The sequence below is a fragment of the Styela clava genome, chromosome 4 (assembly GCF_964204865.1).
Source record: "Styela clava chromosome 4, kaStyClav1.hap1.2, whole genome shotgun sequence".
In the NCBI taxonomy this organism is placed as follows: Eukaryota; Metazoa; Chordata; class Ascidiacea; order Stolidobranchia; family Styelidae; genus Styela; species Styela clava.
Window position 1 is genome coordinate 8,283,832 of NC_135253.1, and position 20,855 is coordinate 8,304,686.

Here is a 20,855-nt window from a genome sequence, read left to right on the forward strand (position 1 = left end):
GCCACATGATCATGGGTTAATCTGGATCTTTGCGAATGTTTAATTAATTCCAGTAATGCAAATAAGTTACTTTTATCATTTCATGTACGGATCAGTAAAAAAACAAATGACAGATTTTTTCGACAAGATATTTCGCACCACATTGCGTGGCATAGGATTGCTTGAATTATTATTGATATTGATTTTTAGTAACTAAGTCGTTGTATAATTATATTAATATACAAACACATGGAAATTTTCTGTTCGAAGTTGGTCTTCGAATTTGTCATATTGACTGCTGAGCTTATTGTGTTTTTTCATTGTATTGATGGAAATATGACAAATTAAACAATGTGATTCAGAATTTTGTGAAAAGCAGAAATGTTACAACTCCCATTTTCTTCGAAAATGCCACCTTCTTCATGTACTTTGCGTTTAATTTAATAACTCAAGTGTTTATTCAAGTATTCTTTTGCACGCTTGATGTGTATTTTTAATTGGGTCAAATTGTGGACAAAAAAAATTAATATTCCAAAACTACTTTCAGTAAATTGTTTTCTGTGTGAATAATCAATTTCACTTTAAAAGGTTTGAAAAATCTATTACATTTAGATAAAAAAAACTTCCAAAATACTATTACAATTATTGTTAAGCGTTCGAGGGCCGCACTGGAAGTTCTCTGGGGCCGCGAGTTTGAGACCCCTGGTCTAGATTGAAGTTGTCCAAAAAATATATGATAGTATTTTATCATGAATGATGATTATACCCCTTTCCGGAATTTCTTCTATAGTACTACCAAAAGTTGATGAACCAAATATAACACAGGTGCAGTGAGTTACCCGTAATCCTCATTTTCCAAAGCTGTTTTAAGTATGTCTGGCGTGTTTTGTGCCTTTTTACAAATAAGACCGAGTATGTAATTTTCAATGTCAAATGTCAAATGTCTTTGCATGTCACTGATATGACGCCAGACTTCTGATATCTCCCCTTCTGCTATAGTTGTCCTGTGAATAAATAATAGGAAATTGAGATTAGACGAATAGTTGAAAGTTTTGCTTTATGTCGGCTTAATTTCTTGATTGATATACTTACTATTTCTGCTATTGCCTCTTGTGCTGCAGGAGTCTCACAATGCTTAGACAGGTTTGTCCACAACTTTCACATCTGAAGAAGGAGAGGAGATTTATTAATTTTCGTTAAGAATAAATAAAGCAGTCTATATGATTTAGAATGGAATAGCTAATAAATCCAATATCTCATGTTTTATGTAAAAAATATTTTACTGAATTTGGTATATAAACCATCTAATAAAAGGGTTTAGTCAGAAAATTACAAGCATTCGTGGCTCCAAATACTTGAGAGATCAGATTATACAATATAGACCGGTATGAGTGAAATGTTAGGTGAACTTGTTAACACTTTGATTCAATACGCAAATAAAAGTGAATGCGCAATAGTATGTTACAATGAGCCGTAATCAACAATGAGTATATATCCTCACTGATTAAAAAAATCTAACTGGAGGTGCATGAACTATTTGAAACCATAAGGGGTAAGTAAATATGTAATTTCGGCAAATGGGCAACCACGTACCGTACTGAATTAATAACTTCGTAGTATTTGACAAAGCCTGACTTTCCCACATGTACTTAACAGTGCGATGCCCGGGTGTGATATACAACAATAGTATTTACCTTACCTTTTTCCGATTTCTTTTTACCTTAACTTTCCAAAATATCATTAAAATCGACAACAACTGCCAAAGCAGGCACGAACACCATTTGTGCTACGCCTTGAAAGCAGCACACATCCGCTCGTTTTCGTTTCGTCAAGTATGTGCATTGGAGCGTGCTATCGAATACGATCTTCGGACAAAAATGCCGGAGTTGCGCATCATGTTGTTTTATGTCATTGGTTACACGGAATGCATATATTGGTGTCAATGACAGTACGTAAATATGCAGGATCGATCCGCCTGTGGTAAAAAGGAAAATATCCAGTTCGTACGTAACGGGCATATTGCAAAATAAAAATAACTGATACTCGTTGTCAGACGTAACTTGATACAGGTTTTTGCCTAACTTCACTCAAACGGGACACAAGTGCAAAAATCAAGGGCTTCGTACAATTTTTTAGAACATCTTCAGTTCGCGAATAAGAGTGAAAATATCACTGAATGTTACATGTGATCATTGAATGTTGTACAAAGAATTATGTATGACGATGTCAGTATAGCGGTTGGCACCGAGACCCAAAACAAGTTAAAAGCAAATACGGCCAAGTATTTAGGTGGAGTCGAACTTTATAAGTTCCCCCCTTTTTTCAAACAATCGTGTAACAAACACGGTTAAATTACATGCCATTGGATTTTGGCCAAAAAGACTACCAGTACTTACTTACCTATTTTCATTTGAACAGTTTGACCTGAACATCCTTGCAATAACAAGACGAACAAAGTGATTTCCAGTGAAGCATAATGGAATAGTTTATGGGATATCATACTTATATCATTTTAAAACTGTAAAGGTTAGACAAAAATTTTACCGCTTAATCACCAATAAATATAAATTCAAAGTACATTCATTTGACACTTTATTTCCACCTCTCAGATCCCATAAGTTCCGTCATTACCTATAGCTTTTGCACATTCTGCAGTTTACGATAGGAAGAATGAAACTTTGCTGTGTTCCACAATGTCGAATATATGCTTTAAGAGAAAAGCGATTTCTTTAAAACGTGTCGAAGAACAAGACTAAGAACAACATAACAACAAAACGATCGCTATGTCCATTTCGTGTCCAATAATATGTTGATGTAGTCAAGTGTCGCCAAATTCGCTTAGTAAAAATTTCAACATTGTTGAAACTTGTGAAGGCTGTACAACAAATGGATAAAAACAAATTGGTACCGGTATGGTCAGTCATCAGCTGTGCACCAAGTTTGTTGGAAAGATCGGCGGACAATTACGGCTGGGAAGTGTAACGGAATCATGTGTATTAATATTCTATAAATAGTGTTCTCAGGAGTTTAAATGAAGTAAAAAATTATGGGTGAAATAAAGGCATGCGTATCAATCAGTAAAAAATTTGAAAAATCAAGGTAATAGTCCCCAGTGGCTTCATCCATTTCTGAATATTGACAAATTTACAGTTATTCTTTCACTAGCGATTTTTTCCATAATTCATTCTGTTGATGTGCAATATTTAACTTATCCTGCCACCAGTCTATAGGACCTAAAATCATTGATATATATATATATATAAATTTTCTATATGCACAACATATTTTATTTCTGGGTTAAATATATGTACATACAACTGATTAAAATTTGCACCATACTTCAAATCACAAAGAGTACGTGATATTTTATGTCATATTGAGTGTTTTATTATAATAACATAATACAATATAATTATGCAATGAATATATATGCTATAATTCATTTACAAAAAATGAATAAATAAATTATTGTTGTACATGTCCTAATAAATATGTGATAAATAATTTTTTAGAAGTAATAGAATATTATTAAATAAATTAATTTAATGAATAAATAGAATTTGCAATAGATAATATTAAAAAGTATAAGATAGTTGAATTCAATGTTCCATGTTTTGTTTCAAAAGACAGCCTTTTTATTTCATGTTTGAATCAATCCAGTCACGATATCCTGATACCTGAAATGTTAAATTGAATCTTTAGAAAATCGAATTAAAATCCTGGATGCTATCCGTTAGGTGCAGCATCATGCATATCAAAGTTTACAGATAAGTTATATCACTTACCTGGGTGTATATTCCCGGTAGCCCACTTTGTCCGCATGGTGTTGGGCCGTATGAAGTTATACCATGCAAATTGAACTTTCCGTTATTATCACGACACAGTAAAGGACCACCACTGTCACCCTGTATGATTAACAAGACACGTATTTTTTAAATAACAAGTCCAAAATTTTGTTATAAAGCTACCATTATGTCACACTGCTTACGTCACATGTGTCTTTGCCAGGATGTCCTCCAGCACAGAATTTTGTAGAATTTGCTTTCACTATAATGTTATTATATTCTCCTGAATTTTTTTCTTCTGTTATTGACGTACACAATACTCGAGGTAGAACGGAAACTTCTAATTCTTGAAGGACCTTGATTTTTGGTTCTTGGTCGTTGTTGTTTTCTAAAATATAAAATTGAAAGTATATTTAACATATTAAAAATGCGTTCTAATTCATATTATGTAGTAATAGCCTTCAGGTATTATTTCCATTTTATCAATGACTATTTATGTTATAATGTACCATCATAGACGCCCATTCAATAACATCATTATATTCCTAATGCATGTCGTTGCAAAAAGCGGTGATATTTGCAGCCAACAAAAAGCATACCTGTTTTCCCCCAACCTAAGACAACACATTTTTTCCCAGTAAATGCTGATTCCATTGATATAGTATTTGTCGCATCAGTTGGAATTCCTTGGTCTGGTAAACATGCTGGCGATATGTGTTTATTGAATATTACAGGGTTTTTGAGCTGAAAAAAGTTTTTATAATATTGGAATGATTTGCAAAATCGCATATATTAATGTCGTTTCTTTTCAAATAAATTCCACTCAGGTCCTACTAATTATGGTCTGTATTGACATACAATATTTAATACAGTTTCATCTATACTATTTTATGACTTAATACTAACTCATTGCCTGACCACTAATTTAAATCACATCACAACTATAAACTTTAAATATGTCGTACCTTCAGTAATGCAATATCATGGTCGTAGTTGACAGCATTAAATTTTTTGTGTCTTCTGATGGAAGCGATGTTAGACATCCTTTGATTTCCACTGAATGTGGTAATGTTATGTTCTCCGAGAATTACTTTGTACCTTTCTGGTTCATTAGGACTAGAATAAATAAATTATTTGGCACACAGTTGTATTCAAATTATGTAGGTGTATTTGAATACGAACTTATTAAACTAAAAAAAAAAACGTATTCCATACTCACAACGCAATACAATGTGCAGCAGTAACAATCCATTTGGAATTAATTAATGTTCCACCGCATATGTGTTTACCGTTTTGCGATAAATATATCATCCATGGCCAATTTTCTGCATTTTTGCCTCCTAATATAAAAAAATTTTTTTTTTTTTTTCATGCAATCATTTATATATTTTATAGCAATTAGGCGAAGCTTATATAATTCAAATTATTGACGTATGAAATTTAGAACCTAAAACTTACCTAGAATTCGTGCATTTTTGAGTCCCGAACGAAATTTTGACGATGAAAAATCTAAAAAATGAGAATCTTTTTTATTGGAAAACTGAATTTGAAATTAAATTACCTTATGGGAAATTTAATGTTTATTTTATTTTTGCTTGATTATGATCTACAAAGACAATTTCTATCCGAGGTTGGATACGTTTGAAGCGCGATAAATTGGACAAAATATTACCTTTATTTTTCACCCCACATTCACTGAATTTATTCAAAGAAACGGTCAAATCATCAGTCAGATTTTGGTAGTTTATATCTTCGGGAGGCTGATAAACGTTTCCAATCATTAGAAATCCAAAAAGCATGAGGACGGCGGCTGCAATTGTTGTCCCCGCTATAGAGGTAAAAATGGGAGATAGCACCGATAGAGTCATTATAAAGATTCTTATAGTTTACCTCACTGAAACGTTGAGTTAAGCTGATTTTCTATTGTATCTGTTAAAATTTCTTATGCTTGATGTATCTAATTTCTCGCTGTTTATACTACAGTTAGAAAGATCCCCATTGCGTCATTGAATTTATTTCAAATCCTTTGAAGTTATTAATACCTTTCCGCAACTATATGGTGACTCTTTGCACAAAATTCTAAAGATACTGCACAATATGGAAAACTAGTGTGAAATCTAGTAAAATATTTCAAATCCCGCTTGAAGCCCAAAAAATGCTATTTGTTCCATCAAGCGTATATTTTTGATCTACCAACGAAGTCTCGTTGCGAAAAAAAAACACATTCATTCAGTTTTTTTATTTACAAGAAGTCCTGCAATTTTGGTTGTAATTCAATTGTGACATACTGAATTAAAAAATAGATTGGACAAACACACGTTTCCCTAATGATCTCAAGTATCTGACGTCAGGTTCAATTTTCATTGACGAGAAAATTTTTTTCAATTTCTGTAAGTTGAAGTCACACATATCGAAATTCTACAGTTTAAAATCTGGCTGGATCATTTAAATTTTAAAAATATTTTATACGTAATATCAAAGCCTCTTCATAGCAAATAGCGTAACTCGTGATCAACCATATATTTCTGACTGTCTAATTTCAAGCACTAATTTTATCCTTAAAAGTATTAGTTTCGTACAATATTTTATACTTGGGAGACAAATATACTCGGAGTCATATTGAAATATTTTGGGAAAAAATCTCGAAATGTTCAAAAGTACAAAATTATATGGCATAACTAATTTTTCTCACATCGCACGTACTTTTTCTTTCAAAATGCTTTATATGAATGCGCAGCCCATAAACGCGATGTCACGAATACTTTATAGTTTAAACCAGGGGTGGCCAACACGTCGATCGCCACGCCTCGAGCAGTCGATCGCGTCTGATGTTGAGTGAATTTAATAACATACCCCCCAAAAATGCCTTGAACCAACCTGTTGTGTGTTTTAATACAGAAAGAATACAATACTGTACGTGCGCACAATACGATATACATATACAGTATTTGAGTCTGGGCAAGTCCGATAGAACAATTTATTACGAAACAAATGCAAGTTTTGCCGTTGCCAAGGTTCAAAAATGAAGTGCCGAATATAGCGTGGGTTGACTTACAAACGGTCACTACAATACCTATAGCAGTGGTTCCCAAACTTTTTACAGTTGGGACCCACTATTTATTATCACAGCTTATAGCGACCCATTTCGTGATTTTCTACAATGTAATCTTGTAATTTTATGATAAATGAACACAAAAGATCTCTTCCAAAAAAAAAACAAAGTGTTATTCTTCAAAAGAAAATAAATCTAAATTCTGTCTAAATTTCGAGGGAAACACGGTAAGAAGTGCTGTACAGTGTACAAAACCTGCTATGCGTAAAAAAGCCACATGGTCATTCTTTGTGTAGCAAATTTTGTTCCTTTAAGAATTTAATTTTTTTTTTTTTGAAGATTTACGTATTCCAGTCGCCACCGATCCTAATAACCAGTATAATTAATCAAAGCTCCCATAGTATCTGAAGTGTATGATTTGAATGAATCCTAAATAAATGATGTAACATTTACTTACATTTTACTACGAGTTTTACATTGACAGAACCTTCGCATTACTAATAACACGTATACAAATTTTGATGGCATTTACAAGTTGGTAGTATGGATTGAAACGAATGTTTATAATATTAACAATAAAAAACTTTAAGAGGCCATAATTGGACTGCCGCAGCAAAGATGAACGTATAATTTGCCAGATTGTGAGTAATCAAAATACATTCCAAATATTTATGAGCGCATACCCGATAAAAAGGTACGCCTAGACTAGATAGAGGTTGGAGTTGCTGAAATTAATATCTATCAATTTATAAGGGTGTACCAGATTAAAATCTCTGATCTATTTTTGTTGTAAAATGACTGGCTGACGTAAAATAAAAGTGCCCTCTGTTGGAAAACGTCTGCATAACGTCATGTGCCAGACATCAATGAGGTCATTCTGGAAACTGATATTTTATTCAACATTTCAAAAACATTAATCAAGAAACAAATTATTTGTAAAACGATGAACGTCTTCAATCACGAAACTCTTAATATTTAACAACCAAATACGGCACTAGAAGTTATCCTAATAAATCCTAAAGAGAATTTTTTTTGATTAACGAGTCTTTTTCTCTGGTAGTCTTTTTAATCAACAATCATCATAATATGTAGTTTTTGTCATAGTTATATATCGTTTATATTGAAGTCACTATGTAATAAATGATACCTAAAATTAGCATCGCCGATTAATAATATTTTTTGGTTTTCAAGATTTTTGTGTATATTAAATATATCGATATTTTTGTTAATATAACTATCCTTTGATTTCTCCTCACCATCATTTTTTTCTTCAAGAACAATTTCATGCTTCAACTCCAATAACATAGCAGGAAGAACAAAACTATCTGGTGGATACAAGTAAATAAGGCTGTCAAATTCTTCATATTCATCACAGGACTCAAATGATCTGCAATAAATAAAGACAAAAATATAATAATAAATTCATGAACAGGTATTCGAATAATATGTAAATTTATCTGATTTGATATATATACAGATTTTATATGAGAAAAGCATACTTTAATTATTTATTTGTCATTTGATAAAATATAACAAAATTACTAATTGGTACGAAACAGTAATTGAATTGTGCAAGCAAACAAGTGATACATTTCGCAGAAAGTAAACGGGGTGAGAGTAATTAGTTTAAAGTTATATCAATCGATAAATCTTACGTTTTATTGTCAGTTATGATTTTTTACTTTTACTATTGCCAATTACAACAAATTTTATACGAAAAAATCACATTGATTAAATTTGCTCCAAATGAAATTCTATCCCATTTTTTTAAATATCATTGCAAATACTCTGATTTATATATATTTGTATTGAAAAGCTAAATCTGTCATGCAAAATAGTTGTTTGGTTACAGGACATATATTTTAAACATCAAATATTTATCTATATGGAAATTATACTTCAAATGTGAATGTTTTCAAAAACCCACTAATCATCTGAAGAACTATGAAATTGACCAGCAATTCATAGCTTGTGCGGTATCCTGATAGTATCCCGAATATATTGCTTACGACCCACCCACCTTTGGGCGAATATTCGAAACACTACGGTACCTCAGAAGAAGTGGAAATAATGTAGCAAAATAAATGTGTGAAATATTTACACCTTGTATCTGCTGCGAGCACCATTATTATACCACATTTTTAATTCAATCTTTTAGTTGAGGAGTAGTTTACTTACCATAAAACTACATAGATAGGAATTTGTTTCTTTATTTTTGCCACTTCATCACATTTCAATTTTTGCCGACTACAATAAGAGCAGTCTGTTTTCAGTTTTCAATTCATCTGAAAATTTGTAAATAATTATACAATAAACAACAGTATAGAAATACATTTTTGAATCCAAAATTAAAAACCCAGTGTAAATTTATTACATAGATAAGGTGGACAAAATCCCTTCAGTTTGAATGATGTAAACAATATTTTGATAAGTTTTGAAGATTTACTCTTCTTCATTTAGATATACCTATAGTTTATTTAGACTAATTAACCAGATAGGAATGCTGACCACTAGGATAAAATATATGTTGAGCAGGAACAGTAGGGCATCCATTTCTTATCGTCTGTAGCTTCAAAATATTAATAAAACAAATTTCCAGATTGATAATCATTGTTTGAGTCATTATGTGAACTTGCGGGTCATACTACCATCAATAAAAAAATAAATAAATAATAAAAATAATTATAAATCCAAAAGCAACTTGTACCTAATATGCTACACATTGTCCAATGTCAGTTTACTAATTACTTACCATAAACTGTGGCACCAAGGTCAAGACCAAACTTTTTGGTTTCTATGACGATGTCACTTTCCACTTGGAATAAACTAGGAAAATTGATCACTGATTTATACATTGCATCATTGTGTTGACTGTCGTCATAATAGTTATAGAGAACTCCTTGAAAAACACCAAGATCGAGATGAATTTTCCACATAAAAAACTAGTTCTAGGATTTACATATTTATGAAATATTTATAGTCAGTCATGTATGGTGTGCAGCCTGCATGGGGTACAAAATATCACTAGTCCAAGAACTTTCTACGAATACCAGTATGTTACCACTGCTACCTTTTTTACGATCCTTTACACATTGGATGATTTTGCTGTGTTTACGACAAAAAATTGAAAATCGAATTTGTTCAAATTAGATAGTCATGTCATTTACTCCAGTCGGATGATTTTGTCGCCTCAAATCATCTATTTTATTAAATCTGGGTGCTTCAGTGGAAGATGCATACCTCGTAGTGTTTTGTAGCCTACTTCGTCGTATTTATATTATACCGCGGCCTCAGATAAGGTTTACCAAGTTGCGCGTTTAGCGTTTCGTGCTTCGGTTACACGGAATGCAAATATTGGTGATAATGACAGTACGTAAATATGCGAGTTCGACCCGCCTGTCGTAAAAAGGAAAATATCCAGTTCGTACGTAACGGGCATATTGCAAAATAAAAATAACTGATACTCGTTGTCAGACGTAACTTGATACAAGTTTTTGCATAACTTCACACAAACGGGACACAAGTGCAAAAATCAAGGTCTTCCTACAATTTTTAGAACATCTTCAGTGCGCGAATAAGAGTGAAAATAGTGAATGTTACATGTGATCATTGAATGTTGTACAAAGAATTATGTATGGCGATGTCAGTATAGCGGTTGGCACATAGACCAAAAAAAATTTAAAAGCCAATACTGCCAAGTATTTAGGCGGAGTCGAACTTTATAAGTTCCCTCTGTTTTCAAACAATCGTTTAACAAACACGGTTAAATTACACGCAATGGGATTTTGACCAAAAAAACTACCTTTAATTACTTACCTATTTTCTTTTAAACAGTTTGACCTGAACATCCTTGCAATAACAAGACGAACAAAGTGATTTCCAGTGAAGCATAATGGCATAGTTTATGAGATATCATACGTATATCATTTTAAAACTGTAAAGGTTCGAAATAAATTTACTCGCTAAATCACCAATAAATATAACTTCAAAGTACATTAATTTGACAGTATATTTGACTATTTGACACTAATCTTTAATCTGTATTTATGAAACAAGTTCCGGATATGTTGCCACGCGTTTGACTTTGGATACGTTTCTGGTGATCATTTTAACGTAATTTAAGCTTGTGCAAGTAGTGTTTGTTACTCGTTCAATTAGTCGCCATAGACACTGAAATCGCTGTGTAATTTTATATTTAATAATACCTGATTTACAAAGGGCAACATCTCAGTACTTGCAATGAATACTAGGACTGTAGAGTTTATGACTTCACAAGTTAGTACAATAATTGTAGTAGTCTTCCAAAACTTTACATTCACGAGATTTAATTAAAATTTGTAAACGGCGAACGAGCGCACCCCAAACGTATTATAAAGCGTTGAAGCCTATGTCATTCTATTTTGGTCACATTTTGTTTTTATGGATTAGGTTACGTGGTATGATTCCTTATGACTCAATTGTGTGTCATATATATGTATTATTTCACACTATTCTAGGATCACGTACATTATGGTGCATATCAGCTTCGAAAAAAAAGCATTACTAGAGTAAATGATAATTTATAATTTCCAAACGATGCCTATATTCGAAGATTACTACATTGCATATTTTTACTTAACTCTAGTTATATTGGAGGCCCGACAAAAAAACAAAAGGATTACTCTTCTTATGGATCAACTTTTTAATCATTTGTTTATTTAAATTGATTGAGGATATATGGATGTAGAATTCACAACATTATATTTGAAATATTACAATCATTTTTATAAAGATATAGATTTCTTTTTTTTTCGGATGCTTGTAAGTTTGGTTTTTGAATTTAACAATTTGTGTAAAATTTTGATAGTATTGTATGACAAATTTATTTCATAATATAATTTTAATAAATATCTTAGGTGTTTAATAAAGTTTATCAAACTTTCACTTTTGTTTAAAAGACTCCCTATCGTCACATTAATATGATGATGCAGTCAATTGTCGCCAAATTAGCTTAGTAAAAATTTCAACCTTGATGAAACTTGTGAAGTCAATACACTAAATGGATAAAAACAAAAGAGCAATGCTCATATATATGGACACGGGGGTTGAGTATCTGTACTGGTATGATTAGTCATTGACTGAGAACTAAGTTGGTTAGAAAGATTGGCTGACAATGGTGGCGGAGGCGGGGAGGGCGTTATGGAATCAAGTGTATCCATATCTCATAAATAGTGTTCCCAGGGGTTGAAATGAAGTAAAAAATTAAATAAGGTCATAAGGTCCAAAGGCCATAAGGCCCAAAATCATTAGTGTATAAATATTACTATATGCAGAATAGATTTTATTTCTCGGTTATAAAATATATATAAATACAACTAATTTGAAATTTGCAACATACCTCAAAGCACAATAAGTACGTGATATTTTATGTCATATTGAGTGTTTTATTTTAATAAAATATTAAAATATAAATAATATAAAATATGCAAAGAATATATATGCTATAATTCATTTACAGAAAAAAAAAAGGAATAAATAAATTATTGTTGTACATGTCATAATAAATATGTGATAAATACTTTTGTTAGTATTAATAGAATATTATTAAATAAATTAATTTATTAAAAAAAATGGAATATCCAACAAATAATATTAAAAAGTATAAGTTAGTTGAATTCAATGCTCCTTGCTTTGTTTCAAAGAAAAGTCTTTTCATTTCATGTGTGAATCAATCCAGTCACGATATCCTGATACCTGAAATGTTAAAATTGAATCTTTAAGAAATAGAATTAAAATCACCGATATTATCCGTTAAATGCAACATCGTTCATATCTAGGATTGCAAATAAGTTATATCACTTACCTGGGTGTATACTCCCGGTAGGCCCACTTGTCCGCATGTTGTTGAACCGTATGAAGTTATACCATGCAAATTAAACTTTCCATTATTATCACGACACAGTAAAGGACCGCCACTGTCACCCTGTATGTTTATCAAAATATGTATTTTCAAAATAATCTCAAATATTGTTATAAAGCTACCATTTTGTTACACTGCTTACTTTACATGTGTCTTCATCAGGATGTCCCCCAGCACAGAATTTTGTAGAATTTGCTTTCACTTCCATGTGATGATATACTTCTCCATTTTCTAACCCTGTTATTGACGTACACAATACTCGAGGTAGAACGGAAACTTCTAATTTTTGAAGGACCTTGATTTTTGGTTCTTGGTCGTTGTTGTTTTCTAAAATATAAAATTGAAAGTATATTGAACATATTAAAAATGCGCACGAATTTACATTATGTATTAATATTCTAGTTATTATTTCGATTTTATCGATTATTATCTATGTTATTATGTACCATTCAATAACATCGTTATATTCCTAATATATGTCGTTGCGAAAAGCGGTGATATTTGCAGCCAACAAAAAGCATACCTGTTTCTCCCCAACCTAAGACAACACATTTTTTCCCAGTGAATGCTGATTTCATTGATATAGTATTTGTCGCATCAGTTGGAAATCCTTGGTTTGGTAAACATGCTGGTGATATGTGTTTATTGAATATCACAGGATTCTTTAGCTGAAAAAGGTTTTTATATAATGAAAAAATTGGAAAAGCGCAAGATATATTAAACTTCAACTTTTTTTTCAAATATATTCCACTCAAGTCCAACTAATTATGGTCTGTATTTACATACAATATTTAATACAGTTACATCTATACGTTCCTATAACTAAATACATTCATTGCCTAACAACTAAATGAAATGACCTCACAACTATAAACTTTAAATATGCCATACCTTTAGCAATGCAATATCATGGTCGAGGTTGACAAAATTAAATTTTTTGTGCCTTCTGATGGAATCGATGTTAGACATCCTATGAGTTTCACTATATGTAGGAATGCTATGTTCTCCGAGGATTACTTTGTACCTTTCTGGTTCATTAGGACTAAAAAGAAATAAAAAGAATTATTTGGCACACGGTTATCGCTCTGTACTCTAATTATATAGGTGTATTTGAATAAAAACATATTAAACTTAAAAACTGAAGTATTTCATACTTACAACGCAATACAATGTGCAGCAGTAACAATCCATTTGGAATTAATTAATGTTCCACCGCATATGTGTTTACCGTTTTGCAATAAATATATCATCCATGGCCAATTTCCTGCATTTTTTCCACCTAATATATAATAGAGTTTATTTTTCGTTCAATCCATTATAGCAACTAATAAATGCTTAAATAATTCAATTAGTTGACGTATGACATTTAGAATCTAGAGCTTACCTAGAATTCGTGCATTTTTGAATCCCGAACGAAATTTTGCCGATGAAAATTCTAGAAAATGATAAACTTTTTAATTGGAAAACTGAAATTGAAACTAAATTTGGGCTGTGGTTAATTTAAGGTTCTTTTCATTTTTGCTTGATTATGATCTACCACGACAACTTCTATCCGAGTCTGGATAAGTTTGAAGCGCAACAAGTTGGACAAAATATTACCTTCATTCTTCACCCCACATTCAGTGAATTTATTCAAAGCAACAATCAAATCATCGGTCGGATTTTGGAGGTTTATATCTTCAGGATGTTGATGAGCGTTTCCAGTCGCTAGAAATCCAAAGAGCATGAGGATGCCGGCTGCAATTTTTAGCCCCGCCATAGAGGTAAAAATCGGATGTGGCACCAATAGAGTCATTATTAAAGTTTCTTGTAGTATACTCCACTGAAATGTTGAGTTAAGCTGATTTTCTATTGTATCAGTATAAAATTTCTTATGCTTAATAGATCTAATTTCTCGCTGTTTTATACAACAGTTAGAAAGACCCCCATTGCGTCATTGAATTTATATTAAATCTCTTGAAGTTATTAATAACCTTCCGCAACTACATAGTGACTCTTTAAACAAAATTCTGAAGATACTGGACAATGTCGAAAAACTAGTTCAAAATTTAGTAAAATAATTTGAATCCCTCTTGAATCCCGAAAATGGTATTTGTTTTGTCAAACGTAAATTTTTGATCTAACAACTAGGTCTCGCTGAGAAAAGAAATACACATTACCAAGAAGTCCCGCAATGTTATTTGTAATTCAATTGTGACATACTAAATAATAATAAAAATTGGACAAAGCACAAGTTTCCCAATGATCTCAAGTATCTGACGTCAGGTTCAAATTTCATTGACGAGAAAGTTTTTTCTTTCATTTCTGTGAGTCGAAGCCAGTCATATGCATGTCAAAATTAAAATCCAGACGTTAGAAATCTAGACGGATCATTAAAATTTTAAAAATATTTTATACGCGTTATAGAAAATTAACGAATCAAAAAACCCTTTTAATTGTACAAAGTTAGAGAATGATTTTAATGCATATTTAAAGAGAATAGAACCTAAAGTGCCAAGGGAATATGTAGATGTGCTATTAGTAACATCGATTACTTCCTGTGAAATGCCTAACTGGTGATCAATCATATATTTCTTACTATGTATTTTCGTGCACTAATTTTATCTTTATAACTATTAGTTTCGTACAATATTTTTTACTTGGGAGGGAAATATACTTGGAGTCATACCGAATAATTTTGAAAAAAATTCTCAAAATATTCAAAAGTAAGAAATTATGTAACTACTTTTCTCACATAACTCGTACTCTTTTTTTAAATGCGTTATATGAAGGCGAAGTCGTGATGTCACAAATACTTTATTTGTACCGTAAGCATAGGTGTTAGTTTAATAATTATGCAAGGTTGACCGGTCCTTCCGGGTATTATATTGTCATACTACTGTTCAATAGAGGTACAGCGTGTATAGTTGAAAAAACATGTGAGCGTTGGACATCATTCATAAAACACTCGTAGTCCTTTAAATTCAGATAGAATATTTGCTCATATTTTGTGTAAAGTAGCCTAATTGAAGTTTAAATAAGCTATGGTTGTGTCTTCTTTTGAGTGAATAGATTGGAATCAACGGAATAAGTGCAACAGAATAAATGGTTGAATAAATTTAAGAAAACACGCCATTTGAGACAATATTTAATTTTCAAATACCAAAACTTAATACTTGAAGTTTGGAAAACCAGGTTACATAAATGAAAAAAAAAATGTATTCGTGGTGCAATTTTACATATATTTTTACATTATTCTGACGCCACAAGATAAAATATAAAATGAAAAAATGATTTCCAATGAAAAATTAGCGTTTTCATTAAAAAAATCTGCGCATTAACATTTGTACAAATTTTTATGGCATATTCAAGTTTGTAGTATGGATTGAAATGATTTTATAATAATGATAATATACATTTGAAGACCGTAATTGGACTGACACATCAAAGATAAGGGCATGAGTTGCCAGATTGTTAGTATCAAACTATATTTCAAATATGGCTATTATGAGCGCATACCCGATAAAAAGATACGCCTGACATATTTTTCAGGTTGCATCATATTGAAATCTTTATTAATCTATTTTTGTTGTAAAATGCATGGCTGACGTAAAATGAAAGAGCCCTCTGCTGGAAAACGTCTGTATAATGTCATGTTCCAGACATCAATGAAATCATTTTGGAAACTGATATTTTATTCCATATTTAAAAGAAAAAATAATCAAGTAACAAATTATTTGAAATACGATGAGCGTCTTTAATCACGAAACTCTTAATATTTAACAACCAAATACGGCACTAGAAGTTATATTAATAAATCCTAAAATGGATACTTTTTAAAATAACGAGTATTCTTCTTTGGTAGTCTTTTTAATTAACAATCATCATATGTAGTTTTGTCATAGGTATATATCGTTTATTTTAAAGCCACTGTGTAATAATTGTTACCTGAAATTAGCATACATGAAATTAGCATGATCGATTAATAATATTCTTTGGTGTTCAAGATTTTTGTGTATATTCAATATATCGACAATTTTGTTATAATAAATATTATTTGCTTTTTCTTCACCAATTTTTTTTCCTTCAAGAACAATTGCATGGTTCCACTCATATTCTTTTGATGCCAATAACATAGCAGAAAGAACAAAAGTATCTGGTCGATACAAGTAGATAGTGCTGTTAAATTCTTCATATTCATCACATGACCTAAATGATCTGCAACAAATAAAGACAAAAATATATTAATGAATTCGTGAACAGGTATTCAAATAATATTTAAATTTATCTGATTTTATATATATATATATATATACATTTTTTATATTAGAAAAGCATACTTTAATTCTAAATGTCATTTAATTAATAAAATGCAACAAAATTACTATTTGGTACGAAACAGTAATTGAATTATGCAAGCAAACGAGTGATACATTTTGCAGAAAGTAAATGTAGTGAGAGTAATTAATTTAAATTTATATCAATCGATAAATCTTACGTTTTATTGTCAGTAATGATTTTTTACTTTTACTATTGCCAATTACAATCAATTTTATACCAAAAATCAACAATCGTTTCAATCAGATTCATTAATCCTGCCCCAAATTAAACTCTATTCAAATTCTTCAAATTTTGTTGCAAATACTATGAATTATAATTGAATCGAGAAGCTAAATCCGTTACGCAAAATAGTTGTTTGGTTACAGGACATATATTTTAAACATCAAATATTTATCTATGAAAAAAATTATACCCATGAATCATCTAAAGAACTATGAACTTAACTTGCAATTCATAGCTTGTGGAATATCCTAACAGTATTCCGGATATATTGCTTATGGCCCTTTGACCTTTGAGTGGATATTCGAAACACTGCCTTACTTAAAAAGAAGGGGAAGTGGATAAATGCAGCAAAATAAATGTGCGTGATATCCCAACCTTGAATCTGTTGAGCGCACCATTATTGAACTACATTCGGAATTCAATCTTCCAGTTAAAGAGTAGTTTACTTAATGAAATTAGATAGATAGGAATTTGTTTCTTTATTTTTGTCACTTAATCACCTTTCAATATTTGCCGGCTACTATAAGAGCAGTGAGGTTTTCAGTTTCCATTCATCTGAAAATTTGTAAATTATTATACAATAAACAGTATAGAAATACATTTTAAAACCGAAATTTAAAAATTCAATGTAAATTTAATACATAGATAAGGTGGACAAAATCCCCTCAGTTTGAATGATGTAAACAATATTTTGATAAGTTCGGAAGATTTACTATTTTTCCTTCAGATATGCCTATAGTTTATTTGGAGTAATAAACCAGAGAAGCATGCTGACCACTAGGATAAAATATATGTTGAGCAGGAAAAGTAGGACATCCATTTCCTATCGTTTGTAGCTTCAAAATATTGATAAAACAATTTTCCAGATTGATAATCATTGTTTGAGTCATATTGTGAACTTGTGGGTCATAATACCACTAATAATAAAATAAATAATAAAAATAATTATAAATCCAAAACCAACTTGTACCTAATATATATGCTACACATTGTCCAATATCGGTTTACCAATTACTTACCATAAACTGTGGCACCAAGGTCAAGATCAAACTTTTTTGTTTTTATGACGATGTCACTCTCCACTTGGAATAAACTTAAAATTGACCACGGATTTATACACTGCATCATTGTGTTGACTGGCGTCATAATGGTCATGGAGAACTCCTTTTAAAGATCGAGATGGATTTTTCTCATAAAAGAGTTGTTCTAGGATTTACATATTTATAAAATATTTATAGTCAGTCATGTATGGTGTGCAGCCTGCATGGGGTACAAAATATCACTAGTCCAAGAACTTTCTACAAATACCAGTATGTTACCACTGCTACCTTTTTTTACGATCCTTTACACATTGGGTGATTTTGCTGTGTTTACGACAAAAAATTGAACATCTAATTTGTTCAAATTAGATAGCCATGTCATTTATTCCATTCGGATGATTTTGCCGCCTCAAATCATCTATTTTATTCAACCTGGGTGTCACTTTTGGGACCCGGAACCCGGCACCAAAATCCAGATGTCGATGTTAAAACTTGAGATTTAATATTGTTTGTGAATTATTTGAATTCACTTACGCCTTTTACAAAAATGTCGAATTATATTGCAAAACGATGCATTTTGCCATATTTATTCTGCCATTCCAACAGATTACATATTTTTTCAATTGCAGTCTACAATAAGTTCGTTTATATTGTTCAAAACCGGCACATGTTAGGTCAAATATTTTGGTCATCGATAGTTTTGAAAAAGTTGCCATTGCCATTCAATCAGGTCATTCAAGTTTCATTGTGGGTAAGATCCAAAGTAAGTAGAGGGCAAAACGAAAGAATTTGCAGTTCAAACCCAATATTATTGTACTTCGCGTACAGAAAAATAATATTTTCAAAAAATGGCATACTTATGTCACTCTGTGACGTCACGGAGTGACGAGATCTCTTGAAGTGCTGCGAAAGAACAACAAGCAACTATCAACTGCCAAATTGGTAAATTATTGGGCCCTACCCCCAAAGTGACGTCTCAGTTTTTGAGGCAAATAGTTATTGAAATATATCAGATAATTAAAATAAAGTTGAAAGATTGTCGCGTCACGAAGTGACAACACAAGGCAAATTCTCATAAGCTCTGTTTAGCCCAGTGTTGCCAATAGTGCACAGTGCAATATTTATATTAAGCACAGATATCAGAGGTAAAACTTGACACATACTTTGGTTGAACAAATATATTCTAAGGTAACATAAATAGCATGAGAGTTTATGTTACAAAACTGAAGAAAATTAGGCAGAAAATCATCAATTATTCCGCTGAAGAAAAAACAATTATTTTGAGCCGTAAAGTACCTTCTCATGCGATTTTAAGAACTTCAAGATATGTCCTACACTTTCTGCAGTTCAATATTTCAATTAGGCAAGATATAATTTTTACCAAATTTTCAACTAATTTATGGAATTGCTATAAGTCGATTTGCCAGACTCGTCTATTGAGAATATTCAAAACGGTTGAATAAAATATGAATGAAATAGTTATCACCAAATAAATCAAAGACGAATAATACAAAATATAAAACTAATACTTACACAAAACAATTCCATATAACAGCATAGTCCCAAAACAACAGATATACAACCAAGATAAAACAATAACTATAAATGCAATACAAAAAAACACGAGCTGTAGACATGTAAATATAATGTTATATCGAACGATTCGAAATACAGTACAAAGGACGATATAGACGGAGACTACTAAATGAATTCAAACCACAATTCTATGAGAGCAATGTAATCCTAAACTGCCATACCAAGATATAAAATCTTAAACTGCCATAACAAGAAATAAAATCTTGAACTGCTACAGTGCTACCACCAAAAATGTAATCCTAAACATCTTACTGAGCTTAGAGGTACGATGATAAACCTAATACGACACGTGAAAGATAAAAAAGGGGACACGTTGGATGCAAGAAAAACAACACAGTAATGATGACGACGACGCGATAGCGATAATCATCACGATGACGATATACAATTGAACGAGCCCGAACTAAACTAAAACTTAGGACCACGCGGACTGCCGACATGGGTGCTTCAGTGGAAGATGTATACTTCGTAGTGTTTTGTATCCTACTTACTCCGTCATATATACAGTGGTGGGATTCGAATTTTTTGTCAGCCGGATCCTTCACAAAAGGTATATTTTTCAGCCGGTTCTGTTACAAACAGAACATTGTCAGTAACCAGTAATGGTTCGCTGAGCTCATAAAATTTCGTGAGACGGTTCTATAGAACCGGTGCGAACCGGCTGAATCCCACCACTGTGTATATACCGCGGAGTCAGATAAGGTTTACCAAGTTGCGCGTTTAGCGTTTTGTGCTTCGGTTACACGGAATGCATATATTGGTGTCAATGACAGTACGTAAATATGCAGGATCGATCCGCCTGTGGTAAAAAGGAAAATATCCAGTTCGTACGTAACGGGCATATTGCAAAATAAAAATAACTGATACTCGTTGTCAGACGTAACTTGATACAGGTTTTTGCCTAACTTCACTCAAACGGGACACAAGTGCAAAAATCAAGGGCTTCGTACAATTTTTTAGAA

The 20,855-nt window shown here is 31.7% G+C and overlaps 2 protein-coding genes and 2 long non-coding RNA genes across 10 annotated transcripts; all 4 read right to left on the reverse strand.

Annotated features, from left to right (window-relative positions):
- Positions 1-3,529: 3,529 nt before the first annotated feature.
- On the reverse strand, positions 3,530-8,408 carry LOC144421958 (trypsin-like). The gene is made up of 9 exons (XM_078111592.1): positions 8,398-8,408; positions 8,073-8,203; positions 5,223-5,273; positions 4,984-5,104; positions 4,730-4,880; positions 4,364-4,508; positions 3,968-4,152; positions 3,765-3,884; positions 3,530-3,656 (listed from the first exon to the last, which is right to left on the reverse strand). Exons 1-9 carry the CDS (start codon positions 8,406-8,408, stop codon positions 3,615-3,617), a joined length of 957 nt encoding a protein of 318 aa, XP_077967718.1. The 3' UTR covers positions 3,530-3,614.
- A 476-nt stretch (positions 8,409-8,884) lies between these two features.
- LOC144421914 (uncharacterized) lies at positions 8,885-10,741 on the reverse strand. 2 transcript variants are annotated; one of them, XR_013475033.1, is made up of 3 exons: positions 10,633-10,741; positions 9,569-9,715; positions 8,885-9,101 (listed from the first exon to the last, which is right to left on the reverse strand). It is a non-coding gene; the product is annotated as an uncharacterized LOC144421914 (long non-coding RNA). The 2 variants fall into 2 exon arrangements; XR_013475032.1 differs by lacking the exon at positions 10,633-10,741 and having other exon boundaries at positions 9,569-10,045.
- A 1,530-nt stretch (positions 10,742-12,271) lies between these two features.
- LOC120325873 (chymotrypsin-like elastase family member 2A) lies at positions 12,272-14,559 on the reverse strand. The gene is made up of 8 exons (XM_039392044.2): positions 14,315-14,559; positions 14,100-14,150; positions 13,874-13,994; positions 13,607-13,757; positions 13,239-13,383; positions 12,858-13,042; positions 12,659-12,778; positions 12,272-12,549 (listed from the first exon to the last, which is right to left on the reverse strand). Exons 1-8 carry the CDS (start codon positions 14,508-14,510, stop codon positions 12,508-12,510), a joined length of 1,011 nt encoding a protein of 336 aa, XP_039247978.2. The 5' UTR covers positions 14,511-14,559; the 3' UTR covers positions 12,272-12,507.
- A 1,809-nt stretch (positions 14,560-16,368) lies between these two features.
- LOC120326810 (uncharacterized) lies at positions 16,369-19,976 on the reverse strand. 6 transcript variants are annotated; one of them, XR_013475225.1, is made up of 4 exons: positions 19,831-19,976; positions 18,277-18,421; positions 17,758-17,812; positions 16,369-16,912 (listed from the first exon to the last, which is right to left on the reverse strand). It is a non-coding gene; the product is annotated as an uncharacterized LOC120326810 (long non-coding RNA). The 6 variants fall into 6 exon arrangements; XR_013475228.1 differs by having other exon boundaries at positions 18,277-18,463; positions 19,831-19,930; XR_013475229.1 differs by having other exon boundaries at positions 18,277-18,517; positions 19,831-19,925.
- Positions 19,977-20,855: the final 879 nt, after the last annotated feature.